The 12,152-nt window shown below is 39.2% G+C and overlaps 1 protein-coding gene across 11 annotated transcripts in view; it reads left to right on the top strand.

Moving 5' to 3' along the window:
- EIF4G3 (eukaryotic translation initiation factor 4 gamma 3) overlaps nt 1-11,813 on the top strand; it is a 389,134-nt gene extending 377,321 nt beyond the window's left edge. For all 11 annotated transcript variants that reach the window (XM_068539095.1, XM_068539087.1, XM_068539094.1 and 8 more), the window contains 3 exons: nt 5,601-5,682; nt 9,561-9,707; nt 11,191-11,813. In XM_068539095.1, the coding sequence (XP_068395196.1) occupies nt 5,601-5,682; nt 9,561-9,707; nt 11,191-11,372 (411 nt within the window). In that variant the 3' untranslated portion in view covers nt 11,373-11,813. The remainder of the gene's footprint in view (nt 1-5,600; nt 5,683-9,560; nt 9,708-11,190) is intronic.
- The last annotated feature ends 339 nt before the right edge of the window (nt 11,814-12,152 follow it).

Below are 12,152 nucleotides of genomic sequence, written 5' to 3'. Positions count from 1 at the left end.
GATTCCTTCTAGAGAATTTTTAGTTTCATTTATTGTGTTGTTCATCATTGTTTGTTTGCTCTTTAGTTCTTCTAGGTCCTTGTTAAACGTTTCTTGTATTTTCTCCATTCTATTTCCAAGATTTTGGATCATCTTTACTATTATTGCTCTGAATTCTTTTTCAGGTAGACTTCCTATTTCCTTTTTATTTGTTTAGTCTGGTGGGTTTTTACCTTGCTCCTTCATCTGCTGTTTGTTTCTCTGCCTTCTCATTTTGCTTAACTTACTGTGTTTGGGGTCTCCTTTTCGCAGGCTGCAGGTTTGTGGTTTCCGCTGTTTTTGGTGTCTGCCCCCAGTGGCTAAGGTTGGTTCAGTGGGTTGTGTAGGCTTCCTGGTGGAGAGGACTAGTGCCTGTGTTCTGGTGGATGAGGCTAGATCTTGTCTTTCTGGTGGGCAGGACCACGTCCGCTGGTGTGTTTTAGGGTGTTTGTGACCTTATTATGATTTTAGGCAGCCTATCTGCTACTGGATGGGGTTGTGTTCCTGTCTTGCTAGTTGTTTGGCATAGGGTGTCCAGCACTGTAGCTTGCTGGTCATTCAGTGGAACCTGGGTCTCAGCGTTGAGATGGAGATTTCTGAGAAAGCTTTTGCCATTTGATATTATGTGGAGCCGGGAGGTCTCTGGTGGACCAGTGTCCTGAACTTGGCTCTCCCACCTCAGAGGCACAGGCCTGACACCTGGCCGGAGCACCAAGACCCTGTCAGCCACACGGCTCAGAAGAAACGGGAGAAAAAAAATAAATAAATAAAATAAAATAAAGTTATTAAAATAAAAAATAAATATTAAAAATTAACAAGTAATAAAAAAAGAAAAGAAAGAACAGAGCAACCAAACCAAAAAACAAATCCACCAATGATAACAAGCGCTAAAAACTATACTAAAAAATAGAATAAAAACGGACAGACAGAACCCTCAGACAGATGGTAAAAGCAAAGCTATACAGATAAAATCACACAAAGAAGCATACACATACGCTCTCACAAAAAGAGAAAAAGGAAAAAAATATATACACCTATATATATATATATATTAAAAAAAAAAAGGAAGAAGAGAGCAACCAAATCAATAAACAAATCTACCAATGATAATAAACTCTAAATAGTAAACTAAGATAAACATAAAACCAGGAACAAATTAGATGCAGAAAGCAAACCCCAATTCTACAGTTGCTCTCAAAGTCCACCGCTTCAATTTTGGGATGATTCGTTGCCTGTTCAGGTATTCCACAGATGCCGGTACATCAAGTTGATTGTGGAGATTTAATCTGCTGCTCCTGAGGCTGCTGGGAGAGATTTCCCTTTCTCTCATTTGTTCGCACAGTTCCTGGGGGTTCAGCTTTGGATCTGGTCCCGCCTCTGTGTGTAGGTCTCCTGAGGGAGTCCATTCTTCACGCAGACAGGATGGGGTTAAAGTAGCAGCTGATTAGGGGGCTCTGGCTCACTCAGGTCGGACGGGAGGGAGGGGTACTGAATGCGGGGAGAGCCTGTGGTGGCAGAGGCTGGTGTGCCGTTGCAACAGCCTGAGGCTCACAGCGTGTTCTCCCGGGGAAGTTTTCCCTGGATCACAGGACCAGTGGCGGGCTGCACAGGCTCTGGGAGGGGAGGTGTGGATAGGATAGTAACCTGTGCTTGTACACAGGCTTCTTGGTGGCTGCAGCAGCAGCCTTAGCATCTCATGCCCAACTCTGGGGTCTGCGCTGATAGCCGCGGCTCGCGCCCATCTCTGGAGCTCGTTTAGGCGGTGCTCTGAATCCCCTCTCCTCGCGCACCCTGAAACAATGCTCTCTTGCCTCTTAGGCAGGTCCAGACTCTTTCCCGGACTCCTTCCCGGCTAGCTGTGGCACACTAGCCCCCCCTTCAGGCTGTGTTCACGCAGCCAACCCCAGTCCTCTCCCTGGAATCTGACCTCCAGAGCCCGAACCTCAGCTCCCAGCCCTGACCCGTCCCAGCCGGTGGGTGAGCAGACAAGCCTCTCGGGCTGGTGAGAGCTGGTTGGCACCAATCCTCTGTGCAGGAATCTCTCCGCTTTGCCTTCTGCACCCCTGTTGTTGCGCTCTCCTCTGTGGCTCCGAAGCTTCCCCCCTGCCTCCCCCCCCCACCCCCGTCTCCACCAGTGAAGGGACTTCCTAGTGTGTGGAAACTTTTCCGTCTTCACAGCTCCCTCCTAGAGGTGCAGGTCCTGTCCCTACTCTTTTGTCTCTGTTTTTTCTTTTTTCTTTTGCCCTACCGAGGTACGTGGGGAGTTTCTTGCCTTTTGGGAAGTCTGAGGTCTTCTGCCAGCATTCAGTAGGTGTTCTGTAGGAGTTGTTCCACATGTAGATGTATTTCTGATGTATTTGTGGGGAGGAAGGTGATCTCCACGTCTTACTCCTCCGCCATCTTGAAGGTCTCCTTGCTCTTTCAGTCTTGTAGTACCCATTCTTTTATATTCTACAGGCTAGTCATCTCTCCCATCCTGAACTTATGCATTTGGTTGTGAACCAAAATGGTGTTTTAAAAATTTATTTCTTTTTTTAAAATATTTATTTATTTAATTTATTTATTTGGCTGCACTGGGTCTTAGTTGCAGCAGGCGGGCAGACTCCTTATTTGCGGCTCACCGGCTCCTTAGTTGCGGCACACAGACTCTTAGTTGCAGCATGCATGTATGATCTAGTTCCCTGACCAGGGATCAAACCCTGGCCCCCTGCATTGGGAGCGCGGAGGCTTATCCACTGTGCTACCAGAGAAGTCCCTTAATAATTTAATTCTGTTTACATTTATCTTCTTAAATTAGACAGTTTTTTTTTAAAATCTTGTCAGGACATTTTAGATTCTGACTTGTTCATAAATTTTGCTTGCCATCTTTTTCACTTTGTATCCTCCTTGCAGTTCATTAATATGTCAACTTTGTCCTCATTCGAGTTATGGGTAAAATGTGTGAATGGGGTAGGACTAAGGACAAAGCAGCATACTTTTTAGGACCAAATGTCACCCCACCCCTGTGGACATTTCAGCTATTAACTTGTTTATTATTTCACATCATTCTTCTGTCTAGTTCAGCTTTTCATCTTGTCCATAAGGGGATATCTCTTATTAGATAATTTGTCAAATGTCTTGCTAAAGTCTAGAAAAGTGAAGGCTGTATCCGTCTGAGCTACCATATACTGATTGTATCAGAAAAGGAAAGAAGGTTAGTTTAGCGTGACTTGTTTTGCATGTATGTATTTATTCCTCTTAACATAACCATCTCTTTCCTCTCTAAGACTAAGTTATAGATTTTAGCATAGAATCAGCATCAGGCTTTCTGGTATATTACTGACATCAGACACCTTCTTTTATGTTTTAGAAGTCAGGTCAATGTTTGCATACTTAACATCATTCTCCTTCTCCATGATTTTTCATAGATTTCAGCAGTTTGGTCTTTTATTTCTTCTATTTCTCATGTATTGCAAAATGATGCTGTTTTTACCTCTTCGTCCATGTTGGGTTTCATTTTTTAAATATTAGTATTTATTCTGCCTACTCCAGACCAACAGTTATTCTCCTTAAATAGAAGATGAAGGGTAAATTTTACTGAATGTAAATTATACCTAATAAAGGTGACTTTTAAAAAAGGAGCAAGAAGACAAAAACATAATGGTCAATGAGCTGACAGTACATATAAGGTGTTTGTTGCTCTGTGTCTGATACTGGTACTATATAATAATCTGATTTTGCTTATCAATTCCAATTAGCAGGCCCATCTTTCTTATTGTTCTTGTGCATTTTTGTTAACATCTTTGCTTAATCTTTAGTGTTCTTGATACTTTTCTTCATGTCTTTTCTATTCTTGAATGTTAGAATTACAGTATTTGGCTTTATTTGGTAGAAGAAATATGCAATTTGTTTCTTTAAAACAGAAGAAACAGTCAGATGGTTTGGAAGTGTTATTTATTATCTAATCACATTTAGCTAATTTGTTTATTTTTCTCAGACTCTGCTTGAAGTCTAATCCTTGGGGATTTCAAATGATATTCAGTTGAAATAGCTCTACAACGTGTTTATAAAGTGTTGTTGGGCCAAAAAGTAATGGTGTGTTTTTATTCTCTCATTTATTCTTCAAAAATAATTGTTCAGACTTTGCAGAAGTAATTTCTGGGGCTAGACCAGCTTTGGCTTCAGCCTGTATATTTTTTTAAAGAGGTATACCAGCAACTGGCTATAACACATAAATCATCATGAAATCTTTTATGCATAGTTCTTGCCCCACCCTATCCTCAGCCTTAGCTGTCAGCAGTGCCACCACATGTTTCTGTCCTGTGGGAAAAGATCGGTAGCAAAAGGTATCATGGCCCTCTGTGTTCAGCTCTGCCAGTGTCCCACAGAGCTGGCCATCTGACTTGTTAACCACTCTTAATTCTGCTCTCAGGAATCCGCCAGTTCCTCCCAGGTGATGTGCGAGGTTAGGTATTCAATAAAGAGAGAGCTGCTGGTTAGTCTGTGTCAGTTCTAAAATTCATAAACATTAAAATGATCTCTAAATATCTTTGAAGTTCTTAGCTTTCTAACACGTACATTTAAAATGGCATCTTTAATTTTTTCCTAGCCAGTCGTTTTAAGGCTGACTCTTTCAGTAGAAAATACTATGCTATGCTATTAAAAGAAGCTGATATAAGCATTAATTCTGTTCACAGGCATAAGGAGCATAAACTCTGGAAAATATTTGAAATACCTGCCTAGAAAATGGCTGCTTTTGTTTGTATTTTCCTTTTGCTAGTCATCTGGTTTAGTATAGTGGGGTTTTTTTCTTTGAATTTTAATTTATTTTATTTTTACACAGCAGGTTCTTGTTAGTTATCTGCTTTATACATATCAGTGCATATATATCAATCCCAATCTCCCAATTCATCCCACCCCCCCACCCCCGCTTTCACCCCCTTGGTGTCCATACTAGTATAGTGTTTTATAGCAAAAAGATAAGATCTTAAGAGAAACTAAAAAATAAATTGGGGGCCCATTTACTCTATTTACCTTATCTCTAAATACATTTTTTTGCCATCCTTAGAAAAGAGTAATAGTTTTCTCACCACCACCTGAAGGGTTTGTTTGAGGTAATGCTTGAAATTAACCTCCAAGTCACATTAAAATTAAGATGAGAAAGCAGTGTTAGTACATCTAAACATAGTTGCACACTACTGAGCAAAGTAGGCTTTAAAATACTGTGTAGTTGTGGTGTAGTTGTTCTTTCAACTTTATAGATTTGGATAGATCATCTTAATATGGCTTATTTATTGAGAAGGGAAAATGCTTTTAAATGGTTATGTTTCTGAATGTATATAGTACACAGCACTGTTTAACTGAATGAGCAAAGGATAGGGAGTAGTAAGCTCTCTGAAAATGAAATACTGCTACTGAGAGCATTTTCAGACAGAACTGGCGATAGCCCCAGTATTTTCTGGTGAATTAGGAGGCTAATTTTTACAAGAAAGTTGAACATGATCCTGTCTGCCCTTAGTGCCAGACAAAGCCAGGTTTAGGGGAAAACAATTTCTCTGGTGTGCAAGGGTACCTTTAACTATTCTATTTACTTTTGATTTCAGGCTAACCTAGATGAAAGCCAGATGAGTTCACCTACATTCCTTAGAGCTTTAATGACAGCCGTTTGTAAAGCAGCTATTATAGGTAAGTAATATTTCTGAAGGCAGCTCTTAACACCTGAAATCCCCCATATGTCAACTACTGATGAGATGATATGGGTCAGAGTTTATATTGCCTTCCAAACTTGCCCTGTAAAGCTCAGTTTCTGTGCCAAATGGATACCATGTCTCTCTGTAATGCCTGGCTGTCTCGGGCAGGGGGATGAATAGCTGCACTGCCTGCAGAGAGCCCAGATGTGAGCATTTGCTGCGTGCCTTGTGTTCCTCAGTTCAACAGGAAGTTGGTGCATGCTCCTTGGGTTGTTTTATACTCTGCTACATGTGACCTTACCTTTACTTTTCACCTCCAACATTCAAAGCCTCCTGTCTTCCATTGAAGAGCTCTAAAGAACAGTTTGAATATTCTTATTTAATACCAATGAAGGACTAATCTCAACAGAAGAGCCATTATATATAAATACATATATGAGGAAAGAAAATACCAATTATTTCTCCTGCTTTATGTTGACTTTATATGATAAGACATAGGTGGATAGGATTCAGATTGGTAGAAAACCTAAATGTTCCAAGCTGCATATAGTTTTTACCAGTACTTGATGAGATCATCCACTTAGTCTCAGATAGAAATCCACATTTCTGTCACTGCAGTAGAAAAAAAAAAAAAATCTGTCAGCTCAAAAGTTGTTCAGAATTTCAGGTCTGTCTTTATCATTATAGAGATAGCTTCAGAGTTTAAGATTTTCTGTCACATGAATGTGTTTTCAGATGAATGTTTTTGCAATGTTAGTTCTTTACCAAGGAAAATAACAGGCTAAGTGGAAAGTCTTCATTAAAATTTTTAAAATAATTTTCAGTATCTATAGAACCATAAGACTTTGGTGTTTTAATATCAGAGTTGTAAAGTATAGAAGCTGCTTTTAAAAACAAGATTGTGTCCCAGTGCTAACTTACAGAGGAAATAAAACTGCATGCTTAAGCTTGCACAAGTCTCTTAGATAGTCTCATCCACTAGAGGGCAGACAGCAGAAGCAAGAAGAACTACAGTTCTGCAGCCTGAGGAACGAAAACCACATTCACAGAAAGATAGACAAAATGAAGAGGCAGAGGACTATGTACCAGTTGAAGGAACAAGATAAAACCCCAGAAAAACAACTAAATGAAGTGGAGATAGGCAACCTTCCAGAAAAAGAATTCAGAATAATGAGAGTGAAGATGATCCAGGACCTCGGAAAAAGAATGGAGGCAAAGATCGAGAAGATGCGAGAAATGTTTAACAAAGACCTAGAAAAATTAAAGAACAAACAAACAGAGATGAACAATACAATAACTGAAATGAAAACTACACTAGAAGGAATCAATAGCACAATAACTGAGGCAGAAGAATGGATAAGAGACCTGGAAGATAGAACGGTGGAATTCACTGCCACGGAACAGAATAAAGAAAAAAGAATGAAAAGAAATGAAGACAGCCTAAGAGATCTCTGGGACAGCATTAAACGCAACAACATTCGCATTATAGGGGTCCCAGAAGGAGAAGAGAGAGAGAAAGGACCCGAGAAAATATTTGAAGAGGTTATAGTCGAAAACTTCCCTAACATGGGAAAGGAAATAGCCACCCAAGTCCAGGAAGCGCAGAGAGTCCCAGGCAGGATAAACCCAAGGAGAAACACACCGAGACACATAGTAATCAAATTGACAAAAATTAAAGACAAACAAAAATTATTGAAAGCAACAAGGGAAAAATGACAAATAGCATACAAGGGAACTCCCATAAGGTTAACAACTGATTTCTCAGCAGAAACTCTACAAGCCAGAAGGGAGTGGCAGGACATATGTAAAGTGATGAAAGGGAAGAACCTACAACCAAGATTACTCTACCCAGCAAGGATCTCATTCAGATTTGATGGAGTAATCAAAAGCTTTACAGACAAGCAAAAGCTAAGAGAATTCAGCACCACCAAACCAGCTCTACAACAAATGCTAAAGGAACTTCTCTAAGTGGGAAACACAAGAGAAGAAAAGGACCTACAAAAACAAACCCGAAACAATTAAGAAGATGGTCATAGGAACATACATATCCATAATTACCTTAAAGGTGAATGGATTAAATGCTCCAACCAAAAGACACAGGTTTGCTGAATGGATACAAAAACAAGACCCAGCTATATGCTGTCTACAAGAGACCCACTTCAGACCTAGGGACACATACAAACTGAAAGTGAGGGAATGGAAAAAGATATTCATGCAAATGGAAAAAGCTGGAGGGCTTCCCTGGTGGTGCAGTGGTTGAGAATCCGCCTGCCAGGGGACACGGGTTTGAGCCCTGGTCTGGGAAGATCCCACATGCCGCGGAGCGACTACACCCGTGAGCCACAACTACTGAGCCTGCGTGTCTGGAGCCTGTGCTCCGCAACAAGAGAGGCCACGACAGTGAGAGGCCCGCGCACCGTGATGAAGAGTGGCCCCCGCTTGCCGCAACTGGAGAAAGCCCTCGCACAGAAACGAAGACCAACACAGCCAAAAATAAATAAATTAATTAATTAAAAAAAAAAAAAAAAAAGAAAGCTGGAGTAGCAATACTCATATCCGATAAAATAGACTTTAAAATAAAGAATGTTACAAGAGACAAGGACACTACATAATGTTCAAGGGTTCAATACGTAAGGCAACTGCTTACAACTGTAAAAGAGGAAATCGACAGTAACACAATAATAGCGGGGGACTTTAACACCTCACTTAAACCAATGGACAGATCATCCAGACAGCAAATTAGTAAGGAAACACAAGCTTTAAATGACACAGTAGACCAGATAGATTTAATTGATATTTATAGGAGATTCCATCCAAAAACAGCAGATTACACTTTCTTCTCAAGTGCACGCGGTACATTCTCCAGGATAGATCACATCTTGGGTCACAAATCACGCCTCAGTAAATTTAAGAAAATTGAAATCATATCAAGCAACTTTTCCGACCACAGTGCTATGAGATTAGAAGTCAATTACAAGGAAAAAAAGGTAAAAAACACAAACACATGGAGGCTAAACAATATGTTACTAAATAACCAAGAGATCACTGAAGAAATCAAAGAGGAAATCAAAAAATACCTAGAGACAAATGACAACGAAAACACGACGATCCAAAACCTATGGGATGCAGCAAAAGCAGTTCTAAGAGGGAAGTTTATAGCAATACAATCCTACCTCAAGAAACAAGAAAAATCTCAAATAAACCATCTAACCTTACACCTAAAGGAACTAGAGAAAGAAGAACAAACAAAACCCAAAGTTAGTAGAAGGAAAGAAATCATAAAGATCAGAGCAGAAATAAATGAAATAGAAACAAAGAAAGCAATAGCAAAGATCAATAAAGCTAAAAACAAAAACAAAAACAAAAAAACCACGCATGCTTCCAGGCCCTGAGCATGCTTTTCTTAGCCCCTTTTTTACTGTGCCTTTCCCTCAGAAGGCTCAGATTAAATGTGTTGTTTGCCACTGTCACAGTTAGTCCTTATCCTGATAGTAATAATAAAACAGTTTTAATTCTTTTACCCTTGTGAAAAGATTTTATATGAACTATCGCTTTAATTTCCTTTCTAATTCCTTTTGTAGTTTAGAATGTCATGAAACCACTGTCCCTGTTTCATTATGATTAAAGATAAAGAACTGAGTGTGCTGCTCTTGAGGGAACCCCGCACTCTAAATATATCCCCCACCTCTGTATTTTTGTTTGTTTGTTTCAGGGAGAATATCCCATTAAGAATTTCAGAAAATTTTGGGTTTCAAAATCTTTGCCTTGGACCCCCTTGCTTCCTCTTTCCTTGCAGAGTCTTGTGTGTCTTATCGACTCAGAAAGTTGAAAATGGCTCTGTGTGTTAATGCTCAGTTCTTCTATCACCTCCAGCCGACTGTTCTACCTTCCGAGTAGACACTGCTGTTATCAAGCAGAGAGTGCCGATCTTAATCAAGTACCTGGACTCAGATACGGAGAAGGAACTGCAAGCACTTTATGCACTACAAGCATCAATAGTAAAACTTGATCAACCTGCCAGTAAGTTTACCTCTTGCTACAATTAACCCAACCAGAGGGTGAGATTTATCCAGGCCAAGACATGAGAGATGGTTGGATGGGCTTGAACAGTGGATAATAGAAGAATCACTAGTTACAAAAACTCAGATAACCAATAACTTTAATAGAACTGAACGTTTTTAAGTGTTAGACTTTTATGAGAAAATGATAACAAAAACACTAGTTTATATTAGAGATTTAATGCTCATTCTAGGGCAGGTCTGGCTAATAAGACTCTCTGCAATGATGGAAATGTATCTCTGTCATGCAGTATGGTAACCATGAGCCACATATGTCCGTTGAGCACTTAAATGTGGCTATTGTGACAGAGGAAATAAATTTCATTTAATTTAAATGTAAATAGCCACATGTGGTTAGTGGCTACCCTATTGGACAGTGCAGGTCTAGGGCACCTTGGCATTAGCATATGTGCAGTACAGTTTTTCACCTTCTTTGACACAGGTCTTAATAATGAAAGAGGATGATACTCTTCAGAATCCTCAGATACCCAACAAAGACATTAAGGCAGTTAGACTAATTTTCAGTTACGAGTTATGTTTAATTCTGGCTAACCAGACAAATAAGGTAACCTGAACACCAGAGTCTTAGTGATGCTGGTAAATTAACTGAATTGTGTTAAATCTTGAAAATTCAGTTGAAACTTGTGAAAGTGGATAGTAAATACTTGGCTGTTTTAGAGATAGCACTGAAGTAGTTCTTTGGCATTTCCTTAGGTTGTAGCTTTTTCAGAGTTTTCCTTCTTGGCTAGTGCTGTTAAATTCCTCTGGGAAATAAAGGAAAAGATTGAAACAATCCTCAGGGTGTAACTGAAGAGACATTCTATCTATAAGTGGCTCTTTTTTGAACAACAATATAAGCTAAGTTTCCACTGCGAGAGCAAAACAGGGGATTAAAATTGCCCAGATCATCTGGGCATTGAAAACAATAAACAACGACTGTCGTTTCACTGGATAAAATCCAGATGAGATAGTTTTTACCCATTTTTTTCATATGAATTATTACTCTTTTCATTTTGAAAACAACATTAGACGGGGGGAAGTACATTCTGCCTTTTCCTCCCAAAATTTGTAAAAATAGTATATTTTTATTGTAAAATTTCAAACAAAATGTATAAAGAAGAAAGTAAAAAAAAAATAGTATTCTTGTATTTAATTTTTAAGTGTTTAGGTTGAGAACTACATAATATCAAACAGCTCAGCAATATCAGAAAATAGTTCAAATTGAACAAAATAATAGGAATAGGAAATAGTTTAGACTGCTTAAATCTTCTCCCCTTCTTTAGACAAATGGTTTTGCTCTTATGCTATCAAGAGGGAGTGTGATGAAGTGTCATGGATGCTCTTATCCTGGGGAGTTCATGTGCATCCATTCACTGCTTGGAAGTACAGTCTTCTCACAGCTACAGTGCCCCCAAAACTGATGGTTTATTTTCACCTCCTTGCAGACTTGCTACGGATGTTTTTTGATTGCCTGTATGACGAGGAGGTGATCTCTGAGGATGCCTTCTACAAATGGGAAAGCAGCAAGGACCCTGCAGAGCAGAATGGGAAGGGTGTGGCCCTGAAATCTGTCACAGCATTCTTCACGTGGCTGCGGGAAGCAGAAGAGGAGTCTGAGGATAACTAAAACTTCAAATACACAAAATGAAACAAAAGAAACAATTTAAGTATTTTTATAAAAAGTGTCACGTCTTCGCCAATCACAGTGCAGCAAGGCCAATTCTCGCAGAAACCCCCACGTGTGCACGAGTGGGAGAGGGGAAAGAGAAAGAAAGGTGATCATGGAGGAAAAAGGTACTGGAAAAAAGTAAACTTCAAACCTGAGGGCGGGAGCACTAAAACCAAAATACATGTATTATTTATAGAAAGTATTTTCTGTTTTAATCTTTTCTTTTTAAACGAGGACTCATACTTTAAAAAAAAACACATCTGTTTAGCAAAAAAAAAAAAGTTGAGAACTTTTAATTTATTTTAAGGACTGCAAATGCCAGTGTAATTTTTTAATTTGCAGTTTCTGTAAACAACTTGTATAATAGAAAAGCAGAGAAATAAATTTCCCTCCCCTTCAGATGCACCTCACGTTTGTTTTAAAGCATAGTATTTAGTCCAGATTTAAGAAGGTTTGGGGTGAACAAGGTAAGAAAGATTTTTTTTTTTTTATTTGGCATCAGATCTTTCTGCCTGCCTCTCAGCTTGCTTCAGAAAATAAAAAAATCAAAATAGTAATCAAAACATACATAACCTTGGAACAGAAGGAAATGCTGTGGACCAGAGAACTCCAAGAATTGTTTAAAAAAAAAGTGCTACCCTGGGAAAAGTACTCTTAATACTTTTGAAATCTTTAGAGCAACTTTAAGGCTTGTAAATACATAGAACAAATATTTAAAAAAACAAAAAGAAATTGACT

This window comes from Eschrichtius robustus, chromosome 3, assembly GCF_028021215.1.
Source record: "Eschrichtius robustus isolate mEscRob2 chromosome 3, mEscRob2.pri, whole genome shotgun sequence".
NCBI classification, from domain to species: Eukaryota; Metazoa; Chordata; class Mammalia; order Artiodactyla; family Eschrichtiidae; genus Eschrichtius; species Eschrichtius robustus.
Note: the sequence above shows the minus strand (reverse complement) of the source record. Positions and strands in the feature narration are given on the sequence as shown.